Raw genomic sequence first — 15168 nt, 5'->3', positions numbered from 1 at the left:
TCACGCAGAACTGTTTACATTGGTTAATAGAGACATTGGTTAATAGTGACCACGGTTGTGGTTAGGGTTATGAATAGCTTCGGGGTTAGGGTTAAGGTTGGGATTAGGGTGTCTGTAAAACCGTTTTGTTTGGCTGCAAAACCATAGAAACGTCACGTGAAAATTTGGGCGAGCGAATTAGTTAGAGCCGATTTCGATACATGGCGCTAGCCAGCGCTGGCCGGCGCTAGCAGTAGCTATCGAACAATATCGCAACTATATTGCGCTGGCCTGCGCTGGCTGACGAGTAATATCGCATTTATTACATTTTGAAAATAGACGAATGCTCCGCTTGCTCCCACTTTATTAAGAAATGATCGATAAACCGAACCGAAACTGATGGATCCCAAATTATTTATGATATGGGACGCATCAAGTATCATAGTCATTTTTTAATCCTTTTATCAAGATTGTTTAGGTTATATCCCTCCTTTTGCATAAGAATCCCTGCAGGGACGTGATCAGTGAAAACGATGTGATCCCCAATTGAGTTCTAACGGATCACCGCAATCGTTAGGATTTGACGTGACACCATGCATGATAGATCAGATCAAATAACCATGGGTATAACGAGCCCTGACGGACCTGCAGGCCTTTCCAAAAACTATATAAGTAGCATTAGCCACCAACTTATTTATCCCTCGTTCTTTACATCGTTCTTTACTATACATCATTCTTTACTCTTAATCAACATGCGGACCAGAAGAAACAGATATACCGCTCCTACACCTGCTCCTAAATGCGATCACTGTGGGTCTACCGGTCACATCTCCTCAATCTGCTCCAGAAGGACTTACAGTCCCGACCTTCCCTCCCTCAGATGTACTGCCTGCATTCGGACTGTTAGAAGCGCTTACAGAGAGGACCCAGATTATCTACAGATTATAGTACACATCGATCCGTGCTCCCTGCACTCTACACCCACAATTCGACGATAACAGACCTATCCCCACCACCAATCACCGACTTAGAACCTCTTCTACTTCAAGACCTACCCCACCCCCTCCTCCTCCCACTGTTCCAGGACTAGCTCCTCGTACCGCTGCTGCTCCTCGACCGCCTCAACCTCCAGCTCCTCAACCTCCAGCTCCTCAACCTCCAGCTCCTCAACCTCCAGCTCCTCAACCTCCAGCTCCTCAACCTCCAGCTCCTCAACCTCCAGCTCCTCAACCTCCAGCTCCTCAACCTCCAGCTCCTCAACCTCCAGCTCCTCAACCTTCCCTCCCTCAGATGTACTGCCTGCATTCGGACTGTTAGAAGCGCTTACAGAGAGGACCCAGATTATCTACAGATTATAGTACACATCGATCCGTGCTCCCTGCACTCTACACCCACAATTCGACGATAACAGACCTATCCCCACCACCAATCACCGACTTAGAACCTCTTCTACTTCAAGACCTACCCCACCCCCTCCTCCTCCCACTGTTCCAGGACTAGCTCCTCGTACCGCTGCTGCTCCTCAACCGCCTCAACCTCCAGCTCCTCAACCTCCAGCTCCTCAACCTCCAGCTCCTCAACCTCCAGCTCCTCAACCTCCAGCTCCTCAACCTCCAGCTCCTCAACCTCCAGCTCCTCAACCTGCTCCTGCACAGCAACCTGTTACTGATCAACAACCTGCTCCCAATTCTCCTCAACCTCCTGCTCAGCAAGCTGCTCCTGGACACCAACCTGCTACTGATCAGCAACCTGCTCCCAATGCTGCTGCTCTGCCTACTGGTCGTAGAACGAGGCGGATATTTTCTTTAGACGGGGTTACAGCGGAATACGACGCCGTTGTGCAGCTAGTCAACTCTGGTCTCTCAAAGTCTGCCGCTCTGGAGCAGATACACATTTCTCGGAGTCACTTCTCAAGAAAGCGATGTAGCAGCAAAAGTTGACCTACCAGGTGTCCAACACGCACTGCTGCAACTACGAGACGTCAGACTTCCTAGTGTTTACACCTTCGCAAACGAGATCTGCAACCGTAATCTTGCCACTCTTAGGACCCTTTGTACCCAAGGCGTCGTCCTAGCGCCCAAAAACAATTACACTGCAAAAGTTGACCTACCAGGTGTCCAACACGCACTGCTGCAACTACGAGACGTCAGACTTCCTAGTGTTTACACCTTCGCAAACGAGATCTGCAACCGTAATCTTGCCACTCTTAGGACCCTTTGTACCCGGTTAGTAGCCACTTTGTGGTCACTAGCCGGCTAGTAGCCGGTTAGTAGCCGGCTAGTGACCACTTTTCAAGTGCCGGTTAGTAGCCGGTTGGTAATGTGAAGTTGAGGAGCTGTTATTACAAAAGTGGCTACTAGCCGGCTAGTAGCCGGCTAGTAGCCGGCTTGTAGCCGGTGTTCATATGGTACTGTGCAGGGACGTTGCATAGACGTTGCATAGACGTTGCATAGACGTTGCATAGACGTTGCATAGACGTTGCATAGACTAACCGTGCAGGGAGTGTGCATAGAGTGTTCATTGTGCAGGGACGTTGCATAGACGTTGCATAGACGGTTCTTTTGTTGTTGCATGGACGTTGCATAGGGTCCATGCCACGTCCATGCAACAACAAAGGGTCCTAATCTTGCCACTCTTAGGACCCTTTGTACCCAAGGTCCGCTTAAGAGCCGGCTAGTGACCGGTTAGTAGCCGGTTAGTAGCCACTTGGTGGTTACTAGCCGGTTAGTAGCCGGTTAGTAGCCGGCTAGTGACCGCTTTCTAAGTGCCGGCTAGTAGCCGGTTTGGAACCGGCTACTAGTAGGTCTGCTTTAGAGCTCGGCTAATAGCCGGCTAGTGACCGCTTAGTAGCCGGTTAGTAGCCACTTTGTGGTCACTAGCCGGCTAGTAGCCGGTTAGTAGCCGGCTAGTGACCACTTTTCAAGTGCCGGTTAGTAGCCGGTTGGTAATGTGAAGTTGAGGAGCTGTTATTACAAAAGTGGCTACTAGCCGGCTAGTAGCCGGCTAGTAGCCGGCTTGTAGCCGGTGTTCATATGGTACTGTGCAGGGACGTTGCATAGACGTTGCATAGACGTTGCATAGACGTTGCATAGACGTTGCATAGACTGACCGTGCAGGGAGTGTGCATAGAGTGTTCATTGTGCAGGGACGTTGCATAGACGTTGCATAGACGGTTCTTTTGTTGTTGCATGGACGTTGCATAGACGTTGCATAGACTGTCCGGAGCTAAACGACCAAGTTGCCCTATGTTGTGATGTAATTTTTCTAAGCTAGACATACTGCATTATATGGCCATCGAGTGCGCTTTTTTCTAATCGAAAACCGTTTCAAATTGTTCAGCCTGAAATTGTCGTGAAACTTGCTTCTGACATAGCAGTTGACCAACAAACTAGGACCTATGATCAAACTTTTGAGGGGGTCCACCGGTGCCAGCGGTGCAGCCGCACCCATATTTGTGCCCAAATAGGCCAAATCAGCTTAACATGCCCAAAACTCAGATTTCAGGTGTTCTACCAGTAGCTAGTGGTTCCCAAAACACGTATAAATGGATTTCTATCCAGATTGGACAAAAAATGACTGAGTTATGAGCCAAATACCATATGCCCATATTTAGGCATACGCACCAAATTTGATAGATTTTGGCCAATAAATTGGTCAAATATCGATATCTTTAAATGAAACTAACTTTATATGAAAGGTAAGCCTAGATACATTGTATTGTTAAGGCTTACCTTTCCTATAAACATGTTAAGGTGTTGGCCTAATTGGGTCTATTTGGGCACAAATATGGCGCGGCTGCACAAGTTTGGTCACAGGTCCTAGTTTGTTGGTCAACTGCTATGCTATGTCAGAATCAAGTTTTGAGGCTGAACCCCCCTCCCCCCTTAAAGATAACAAAATGGGGAAGGAAAAAAGTATGTCTGAAATATTTTTTTCTTGATAACAGAATTTATGTAGGAGCAATACATTATACAATGGATACTATTCAAGTTATTATGATCAGAGGACTCTCCGATAATTTTTTTGTTAACAAAATGTCTAAGTTTTACCATAGTTCGGAGTTTTTTCCACAAGAATTTCGTATCAACCTCAAGAATGGTTTGTACACAAAACTAGAAAATAAGAAAATGGCGAATGTATTGTACAATGTATTGTACAATGTATAATATATTACGATAGGTTTTCTAAGCTAAGCAGACTTTGAGTACGTTTGCACTTTTCATGACGTTACGACCGGGGTATTCAATATAGGTTATATTAATCAGAGAGGAAATAAAAGGTTAACGTTTTATTTCTTACACTTTTCGTTCGGATGATAAAGAAAGAAGAAATGATAAACAATAATTAATTGATTAATTAATTGAACACTTGATGGATAACTGATTAACATGTCAATAAGTGTTAGCTGGAGAACGTGCGTTTAGTTCCTCGACCCTCGTGTTAAGTTTGCTCGTATCAAGTTATCCAGATATCTCCAGATGGATCTGTCTGCACTGATGTTCATCTGTCCGTTCTCAAAAGCACAGTCTGTCTCCTCTAATCTCTTTCTTTTTAGCGGCTTATTTTCATCTGTCTCTGTCTCTATCAGGAGACCCTTCACGATGGGTATCCATCAGTGTCTAGTTCGAGAAGAGCTATTTAATCGAGGAGATCAGCTTTTCCTTCATCTTGAAGGGACCTAAATTATTTATTTCTTAGCCAATTTTGTATTTCTTTATACAAATGTACTGTTCAAAAGGCTATAAAAACATTCGACCCAGCCAAAAAAAGGTTCAATAGTATATCTCTCGCGGTTTTCGCGGAAAGTAGTGTTAAAATTAATGTTGTGCTGTCTGTAAAATGGCAACAAAAAAAAAATATATATTATATATATATAATCGTCTCGCTTTATATATAGTAAGACAGTAGCAATGTTACAATGTATTCTGGTAACTCAGGGACCTCACTGATGAACACACTGTAACTATTCTTTCTAGACCCGTTCTTTAGCACTCCCATTGTCACTACAAATTATACATCGTTATTGTTTAATATCGGTCCTCATTGGGACGCATCAGAGTGTGCCCCCCCCCCCCCCCCCATAATTAATATATTTGTCGTGGAAGTGGTAAACACCCTGTTATCTAGGTCTCTAGGTGAGGTTTGGGTGACGCAACCCTCGCTTAGATAAACATGATAAGTTGTATGTGACCTTGGAACCCTTCATCGAGTCAACCTGATAATTGCGCTATCGCAATCATGAGAACAACTTTCTTATTGTAAATACTGTTCGGGATAAGGTCTTTTAAGATAACCGCATTTTTCAGAAAGAAGACTTTGGGTCCCTGGCGCAATGCAACATGATAGGGAGTTGTAATGCCGACCCCTCGGGGAGGATGTGTATCTCCATAGCTACCTGTAGAGTTCCTATTAATACCACTGACTGGGACCGCCTCCTCAGGTACTTACTTATTTGTATGCTTACTTTTTTGTTGGTTTATTTTAAGTTTATCGTTTATTTACCATCTAATTGGAGGGAAAATCTAGCAAACTACTGCTGTATTTATGAAGAATACTGCTTATTACTTTGTTTATTGTTAAGATAGGTCATTAGTTTGGGATGGTCATGATCGTCTGAGTGAGATAAATTCATAACCAAACTGTTTCTTTCGCAGTGGAATATAAAATCTAAATTTGGACACTGAAATTACGCTTGGGTTGATTATTCGATGTGATTACGATAATTTATGGTTACGATTGATTATTCTAAAATCCATAAATTCATAATTGTACGGAGGAACGGTTAAATGAAGGAGAAGCGGTGAAGCATGTATGGAATTATGTTAATCTTGGTCGGATATGGCAAAGATATGTCATACTAAAGATGAATGAATTTGTTACTATTGCAAATTGACAATTTCACAAAGAGACACCCTCGCGCTAATTTACTAATTATTGTCTAGCACCGTCGATTGAACAAGGGTTAATTGATCAGGGGTACCCGCGACACGGTTGTAACGATTACCAAATGCCAAAACATTCAGATATTTTCTTCCTTATTTTATTTTCATTTCATAAAAAAGAATGATTTTCTGGGAATATTTTTTGGCAGACAATTAAGACTTTAAATTGGATGTCTATAGCGTATTAAGAGAAAATCGATATCCATTTTAATTATTTTCTAAAATTGGAGATGCCCCATTCCCATGATTACTTCAATTAGCTAGTCAAAGTCAAGATTAACGAGCTATTGTGAAGACTTAACCTGCAAAAATTGACTGTCGATGTACCACAAGCAGAACATTCCATTAGATTACAGCATATCAAGTGCAGTATATCTGAAATATGATACAAGCCCAGCAGATAGTATTACTCAGTAAGCTAAAACTTACAACGTCTGCGTCATTGTTCACATTTTATACCTCATATTGCTTTTATGTACATACCAATTCATTTAAAAAGTTGCTTTTTAAAACTTTTATTATAATTGCAATTTCTGAAAGTAGGATGTCTGGACTGTGAGCTTTTCAAGCAATGTCAACCAGGATGCCACCTGGAACCAATATAAGTAAATTAGACTGCACGTGCTTTTACTTTAACCTCTTTACCCCAGGTTCGGGCTAGTTCAACTTGACAAGATTTGTGATAACGACTACAGTCTGGTCTACTTCCACCACGGTTACGACAAACTCAACAAACCCTCCTGGAAGTGGCTGGTCACGTGTTACCGCAGCTTTGATAGGAAGTTAGTTTCGCTTTCTTCTTTCTCACCTGATCGACACTTTATACTTTGGTATGATACAAACAGTCCTGTCATGTATAAATTAAATATAATCAGAACGGGACACGTACTCTAGTTCGACACGTACAGTAGTTCGACAACCCTAAAGTTCTGCTGGTTTAGTTTTAAACTTATTGAACTGCAAATTTAATTAATTAATTAAATTAATTAATTAATTAATTGGTGGTAGGTGAACTTTGTTCTGACACGAGACAGCGATGAACTTTCAGCATTAAGAAATAAAAACTTCTGGATCACTGTTACGATCAGTTTAATACACAAATATAATATGGTTCACCTTCCCACCAGTATCAAGATTCCAGGAATATATTGATATTTTCAAACCTTCCCAACTAATAGTATGTGTTTCTGAAATGTTGGAGTTTTAGCAAGTCATGAGTCATAATCACAACACGGAGTTTACTAAACCGGACAATGGAGTTAGGATAGCAAGACCAGCCCTTCATTTAATGACTGTGCACAATTTCAGATGAGTTGTAAAGTGTCTTGTAAATTGTGAGCTGTAAGCCACGACCAAACATGTTATTAGTTTATTAACTGTAACAATTCGTTTGCCCGGATATATTATAACGGCTAGACTGTGATCACACAGTGAAATTGTAAAGACAGCAGCCTCGCTGGGAGACGCTGTGAAATCATGTGGAGTTAACAGTTTAAACTGGTATTAATGAGGACAAACAAGCGGAGCACTTCCGGGTTCTCCCTGCGTCATGAGAATTGGTTTTTGTGCTTCGGTCTAGTTAGCCGCTAACTGTTTTCTTGTGAGATCATACAACTTCACAATGATTTGGGACACGCTGAAATACTGAAATGTGTATTTACGTCAAATTTGTTTAACTTTTATTATCTACTGTTCAATTTCAGGTTTAAGAAGAATATCAAAGCGTTCTACATCGTTCATCCCAGTACAAAGCTGAAAATGGTTTTCAGATTCATGAAGCCTTTAGTCAGGTTAATATACGCATTAAACCTCTTATTATATTTGGCACACTAAATTTGATATTATCCTTTTAACAATTTAACTTTGACACGTCAAGGTAAAATGACGACACATTGTACTAAACATTAAATGTTACCCCGGGTGACGTCAAGGTAAAATGACGACACATTGTACTAAACATTGAATGTTACCCCGGGTGACGTAACCCTTTATTCTGAATTTAATCTACGGGTCACGTGACGTACTAATTTCCAGTATTCGTGCAAGCAGCAAGATAGTGTACTGTCAGAGATTAAGCGACCTTGCGCAGCATGTTATGTTGGACAGACTCGACATTCCTTCTGAAGTCAAAGTGTAAGTACTTAAGTGTTCAGGGTAGAGCTATTCAATATTTCGTGTTACTTGTATTTTTTGTAGTACGATGTCGACTTCCCGCTAGCTTTTGAGTTTTTACTATGGAATTTTGAGCAGGCGCTTAAAATATTTTGCTGGGATCAGAGCGCAAGCACATGGCGCGGCGCGCCCCGCAAAATTAAATTAAATTATTACTTCGAAAATATTTGGAGGATTTCATCAGATCGATATTGGATATGGCGCTATTATATTGAACACTAATAGCAGCTGAATAAAAGGGAAGAAATGTCAGAACTTAGGGCAGATACATGTTAAAAATAGAGGACTGCCCAATTAGATACAAAAGCGCAAGAACCACACGCAGTTCTCACTTCTTATCACAAATCATGACCACGAACAAAAATCGAAACATAAATGTCAAAATGAAAAAATATCAAAATATGGGAGAATCCTACAAAAAGAAGTGTATAAAGCGGTAAACGGTAGTGCTTACTGTGGAGCTCCTTATAGAGATACTAGTGTAATCCGTGCCTACTGCCGGGACTTCACTATCGCAGTTGAAATGCAAAAGTATAAACCCGCCTATTTTATTCGAAAACACGCATTATATTGACGTATGGAAGTATGAACTCTCTCTGCAGTAGTCCAAGCAGACCGTAATGAGTGCCCCCCCCTAATAAGCTTATAGTATTACATGACAGTGAATATCAAATGTTGGAGTAGTGAATCTTATACACTGCCAAATAACATTATTATGATTCATGTACCAACGCTACATATACAGTAATGGAAGAGAGATAGCGAGGAGGGAGAAAAAGTGACCCATTTTATGACACATTTGTGGTACAAAACCATCAATTTAACCACTTACCACCGGCCGATTTTAATAAAAATTGCTTATAGGCTTCATCAGAGTTTGTCGGCACTATACCGAAAAAAAAAACCAGTCCGGTAACTCTTACCGTTTTCTTAATTAAGCCGCTCGGAAATTTCTCACACACATACACACACACACACAGATTTACTGGGATAAGGGATTATTAGTGTTGATGTAGGAGCAAGAGGGCACATTAGTGTCAAAGAGGACAAGGTTGGGGGGGGGGGGGGCAACTATATTAAAGTATATCCCCGGGTCAAAATCGGAAAAAATCCTACATTTTAATATACTTTAATATACCTACAATTAGTAGATTAGAAGATAAGCCATTTGCTAGTCCCCTGAACTCATACTTCATATATTTTGGCTCATAAATTGGTCAAGTATCAATATCTTTGAACAACACTAACTTTACATGAAAGGTAAATCTAATCCATACATTAAATAAAACAAAATTTTTCACATAATTTTTTATAATGTAGGTATATTAAAGTATATTAAAGTATATTAAAGTATATTAAAGTATATCCCGGGTGAAAATTGGAAAAAAAACCTACATTTTAATATACTTTAATATGGTTCAAAATTTTAATGGAGAAAATGTAGGTATATTAAAGTATATTAAAGTATATTAAAGTATATTAAAGTATATTAAAGTATATTAAAGTATATTAAAGTATATTAAAGTATATTAAAGTATATCCCCGGGTCAAAATTGGAAAAAATCCTACATTTTAATATACTTTAATATGGTTGCCCCCCCCCCCCCAAGGTTGGTGACATTTCATACACATTGTATCATGAACAGCGTTCCTTTACTCGATCATTTCGAGTCCAAGTCCCGATATCGGTCCATGCTTCACCATTATTTTTCACCATTCTTATTCCACAAAATGTCGAAAAGTGGCAATGAGCCCCCCCCCCCCCCACTAATGATAATTGTATTTTGCCATGATCCATTTCTGATGAAAAATCACAAGCGATATAAGATTAGATCATGATTCTGTGATTGGCCGAGCTATAACTATGGTTGCAAAGATTTCACTTAACACCATTATATCTGCATTATCTTCATGAACTTTGTCACATGATGCCTATACTTGGGCATTTTAATACGGTTCCCAAATCCATAACTTGCCAACCGTGGACAAATCACCAAAGTCGATTAAAACTCGTGGTCGATGTATCACTGTAAGGCTACGCAGTGGAATATGGGGCTTCCGCTCACTTGTCACTACTTTATCTCTACTTACGGATTACTGGTATTCACGTACAGCTCCAGCAGCTCCTATCCGAACATGTGAGAAACATTTTAATGGGGCGATGATCAATCAGACCACTGACGATCCGACTAAAATCTCTCATGTTCAGTGACGGGGACACTAATTTTCTTCCTTTTTAATTTAATCCTACGCTATTTCTCATTCAAATGTGAACACAAGTGCCTGTACTTTTACTATAGCCCAAATAATTGTAGTGATTGTTACGCATGAGTCTTAGTGGTCTATAGTAAGCAGTAAGTCGCGCCTCGCTACGTGCACACTGCACATGCACGATGCAATACATATGCGAAAAAAGCACGCACCATTGCTCGCAGTTCACTTTCGACAAAGTCTGAATTGATCCCGCATCCTAGTTGATATCTCTAGTTGTGGTTAAAAGTTGTAGTTAGTTGATAAATCATGTTGTCAAAATCTTTGAAATACTTCCCTGCCTCTAATATGATCTTTATCACCATCTATCCCTCCCATAAATTAAGCTGCCTTGATCTCGGAACAAGACATCTTGGAGACTGACAGCTATGTCTAACAAATGACAGTGCTCTTACAACCGATATAATGATATTATATGCCCACTCCCCACAGCATTGAATGATCATTGCAACGCTGCACTTACATGCTTAAAAGCTTGAATGCTTAAATGCTTGTAGCAGTATCGAAATCTTAATTATAACTTAAAGTTGTGGCTTTGACGATTCTCTTACTAGACGCCCACGGCGGGTGGGCGGACGCTGAGATTAAATTATTTCCGTGCTGAAGCGTGGAAATTTAGCTCGCTTCGCCTATTCAGACGTTATTTATCTATTGTGATGATGGTCATTAGTTTATTAATGTATTTCAGTTAATACATTTAGTAAGGGGGTTTTTGACTATTAATCGAGGAATATGAAAGCACGTATTCTATACCTCTTACATATAAATGTGATACTATTCGTAAATTGCTCAAGATGGAGATTCAAAATTCCAGACTAAAAGCCATCAGGTCAATTAAACGTCAGACCGATTGTAACTTATGTTCGTTCCTATTTATATCCAGGTATATCGTTTGATTCAGGGTTGCAACCGGTTGTGTTCGTTGCATTTGCCAGCCGTACAACGAATGTGGTATTTTTTAAAAAGCAGCTGCATATCTATTATGTTAAAACAGAGTTCTGTATGTTTTTAAACTATGAAAGATGGTAATCAAGGTGTAGGCAGGTTTCATTTTCGCTCTTGGAAATTCTTGAAATTCCTAAGGGACCGAATGATAAGAAATTAGTCCTAAGATTACCGAGGTTGTTACCGTATTGCGGAAGCAATTGCTAACTTTTCTTCTAGGCTTTACAAAATATACTTTTAAGGCATAGCTGAACTTTCCAACAATGATGTTTTTTTTTACTTATGAAGGAGATCATTGAATCTTGAAAGCTACCGTTTAAAACGAAAGTTAATTTACTTTGATATTTATTTTTCATGCCTCGCAATTTTAAGGATGACAACGTGCCTCAGACTCATGTCAAGATAGAAAATGTTTCCCGACAAATAGGACGCAAATGTTACCCAATATTTAAGAGCCCCGGTTTAAAGCGTAGCAAATTCACTTTGTTTGGATATTCTATTAATTATATGATGACGTACCTAAGGCAAAACAGACAAATTTCACAAAATTGGGAAGCAATTCGGGGAACCCACATCCAGAAAGTTAAAAATTTCCTCGCAATGTCGGCGAGTGAGGCAGGACAGTTCTTAAGCTTTTGAAGCTAGGCCAAGAAAATTTTTTGCGTTTTTGCTTGTCCACATTAAAATCTACAATAACATAACATCTGAAGCCCTTCGAAATAGTTTGTTACAAAATGGCTTTCTCCTACAACCCACAAGTAAACATGGCCAGGAATTGAATATATGTTTGCCGCAGGCAAAAATTCTCACACAGAAGGCCTAGAAGCAATTTGGCAATAGAGATCATTTTCAAACACAGCTACAGTTTCAAAAACGATTTAAAGAACTGTTAGTTTTTTCCTCTTTCATTTGTCAACAATTTTGAATTATTTTTTGAAAATTTCCTCTTCACCAACAAAAAACTTCGTATGAAAATTTTTCAAATTGAGATCGTAAACTTTTAAAATTTTCTCTTTGGCACCAAAAATTTCCTCCGAAATCGAAAATTTCCTCCGAAATCGAAAATTTCCTTGCAGATTATCTGCTAGTCTGCTATGGTTTCTGGCTGTGGGTCGGGGAAACCTTTATCGTCATATTATTTGAGTCTCAATTAATAGATTGTGGACTCATGAATGATGAAACTGGTTTATTTCGTCTGTCAGGACATTTTCACTTTAAGTTTTCAACTGAGTCAAAAATGAGGAATGTCAAGTAGTAAAGATACTAATGCACGTTCAAAGTCCGTCTGTAATGATAGATGGTTTCATCTTTAAACGTTTGAACTACATTCTTTTCAATGTTAAAGAAATTTATGCGAATTTCTAGTTGTTTGTCCCATAATGTGTCCTAGTATGTCCCAAGATCATGTCCAAAATTCAAAGAAAGGATAAAGCACTGTGAAATCCTATTTTTCATGAATACGAATCAAAGGAATATTTCCAAAAACACCGAATTCTTGTTTGATACATTCTCCAACCAGATGCGGAAGTATTTATAGGTTGGGATGTTCAAATTACTGTTTTTCGCATTCCTGACGCATAAACCAACGTTGTTCTATTGCTGTTTAGAAGGACTCTAACAGTAACACTCTGATATAACGGTTATCAAGATCCTTCAATCATGTTTCTCGATATTGAGGCTAAATAGGGTCATTTTCCACCACCCCTACCTTCACGGTTTGAAGCACGTGGAGCAGGTATTTAGTATACAGACAAACTATGTAACCGCACTGATGCGTCAGTAAAACCAGTTTTAACTACTTTTAAATTGTAGACTTGTTCCCGACTTGTTCTGAAAACCATGTGGAGAGCTATTTATAAACCGACCCCTCGTGACAAGCGTTGTACCCACGATGCTGAGGTAGGATTAGGTGTATGAGATATTCGATCTGTAATTAAGTTAAGTCTTCCCACTGAAAATAAACATTGAACCCTGAAGTCTACGCTTAGCAGTACTGCATGGGCTCAACTAAATACAACTTTATTTTCAATAAACCAGCAATTGCACCAAGCGTTATAAGCATTATGTTGGGGTTATATAATGGTTATGATAAATGCGATATATAATTGAACATTTTTATGATACGTGAAGTTTCGCACAGAAAGTCTAAATTAAACTAGTGAAGTAGGTACTTAGTACAATTTTCTTAACTTTATCCAAACTAAAACTGTCAAACAAAATCTGCTTCTCACCCACGATGCGTTACCATCAGCATCAGAGCTAGTTAGTAGTTAGCAAGTAGTTCTGCACAGATCAAGGAGCGCATAACCAACACCAATAACCTTCATTTTGAGCTTGTGCTTCCTTTATTTCTCCGGACTCCGGCAGCAGCAGTCGTTGAATTTCCGTGGTTTGTTTGGTTCAGGATATAAGACCATTAGTGTAGGTTCAAATTTGTGGTTATTACAGCCAGTATGATCCCGACTTGCTCTTCCTCACTCCAGTAATGTTGTAGAAAGTAGGCCTCCCTCTCCGGACCCAATAGTATTCAGCTAGTCTGATCGTAGTCTCCCTCTCCGGGTCCAATAGTATTCAGCTAGTCTGATCGTAGTCTCCCTCTCCGGACCCAATAGTATTCAGCTAGTCTGATCGTAGTCTCCCTCTCCGGGCCCAATAGTATTCAGCTAGTCTGATCGTAGTCTCCCTCTCCGGACCCAATAGTATTCAGCTAGTCTGATCGTAGTCTCCCTCTCCGGACCCAATAGTATTCAGCTAGTCTGATCGTAGTCTCCCTCTCCGGGCCCAATAGTATTCAGCTAGTCTGATCGTAGTCTCCCTCTCCGGGCCAAATAGTATTCAGCTAGTCTGATCGTAGTCTCCCTCTCCGGGCCCAATAGTATTCAGCTAGTCTGATCGTAGTCTCCCTCTCCGGGTCCAATAGTATTCAGCTAGTCTGATCGTAGTCTCCCTCTCCGGACCCAATAGTATTCAGCTAGTCTGATCGTAGTCTCCCTCTCCGGGTCCAATAGTATTCAGCTAGTCTGATCGTAGTCTCCCTCTCCGGGTCCAATAGTATTCAGCTAGTCTGATCGTAGTCTCCCTCTCCGGACCCAATAGTATTCAGCTAGTCTGATCGTAGTCTCCCTCTCCGGGCCCAATAGTATTCAGCTAGTCTGATCGTAGTCTCCCTCTCCGGGCCCAATAGTATTCAGCTAGTCTGATCGTAGTCTCCCTCTCCGGGCCCAATAGTATTCAGCTAGTCTGATCGTAGTCTCCCTCTCCGGACCCAATAGTATTCAGCTAGTCTGATCGTAGTCTCCCTCTCCGGACCCAATAGTATTCAGCTAGTCTGATCGTAGTCTCCCTCTCCGGGCCCAATAGCATTCAGCTAGTCTGATCGTAGTCTCCCTCTCCGGACCCAATAGTATTCAGCTAGTCTGATCGTAGTCTCCCTCTCCGGGCCCAATAGTATTCAGCTAGTCTGATCGTAGTCTCCCTCTCCGGACCCAATAGTATTCAGCTAGTCTGATCGTAGTCTCCCTCTCCGGGTCCAATAGTATTCAGCTAGTCTGATCGTAGTCTCCCTCTCCGGGCCCAATAGTATTCAGCTAGTCTGATCGTAGTCTCCCTCTCCGGGCCCAATAGTATTCAGCTAGTCTGATCGTAGTCTCCCTCTCCGGGCCCAATAGTATTAAGCTAGTCTGATCGTAGTCTCCCTCTCCGGGCCCAATAGTATTCAGCTAGTCTGATCGTAGTCTCCCTCTCCGGGCCCAATAGTATTCAGCTAGTCTGATCGTAGTCTCCCTCTCCGGACCCAATAGTATTCAGCTAGTCTGATCGTAGTCTCCCTCTCCGGACCCAATAGTATTCAGCTAGTCTG

At 40.8% G+C, this 15168-nt stretch overlaps 2 protein-coding genes across 3 annotated transcripts in view; one reads left to right on the top strand and one right to left on the bottom strand.

Annotated features, from left to right (window-relative positions):
- LOC134811895 (leupaxin-like) overlaps window positions 1-396 on the bottom strand; it is a 68629-nt gene extending 68233 nt beyond the window's left edge. The window contains exon 1 of the mRNA XM_063819032.1: window positions 387-396. The gene's annotated coding sequence lies outside the window, so the exon portion shown is untranslated. The remainder of the gene's footprint in view (window positions 1-386) is intronic.
- The window catches only part of LOC134811894 (uncharacterized), a 37576-nt gene that overhangs the window by 10380 nt on the left and 12028 nt on the right, over window positions 1-15168 (top strand). For both annotated transcript variants that reach the window (XM_063819031.1, XM_063819030.1), the window contains 4 exons: window positions 5286-5419; window positions 6572-6703; window positions 7625-7711; window positions 7956-8054. In XM_063819031.1, the coding sequence (XP_063675101.1) occupies window positions 5286-5419; window positions 6572-6703; window positions 7625-7711; window positions 7956-8054 (452 nt within the window). The remainder of the gene's footprint in view (window positions 1-5285; window positions 5420-6571; window positions 6704-7624; window positions 7712-7955; window positions 8055-15168) is intronic.

Source organism: Bolinopsis microptera, chromosome 2 (genome assembly GCF_026151205.1).
Source record: "Bolinopsis microptera isolate Bmic1 chromosome 2, MBARI_Bmic_1.0, whole genome shotgun sequence".
In the NCBI taxonomy this organism is placed as follows: Eukaryota; Metazoa; Ctenophora; class Tentaculata; order Lobata; family Bolinopsidae; genus Bolinopsis; species Bolinopsis microptera.
This window is presented reverse-complemented; position numbering and strand designations above follow the sequence as displayed.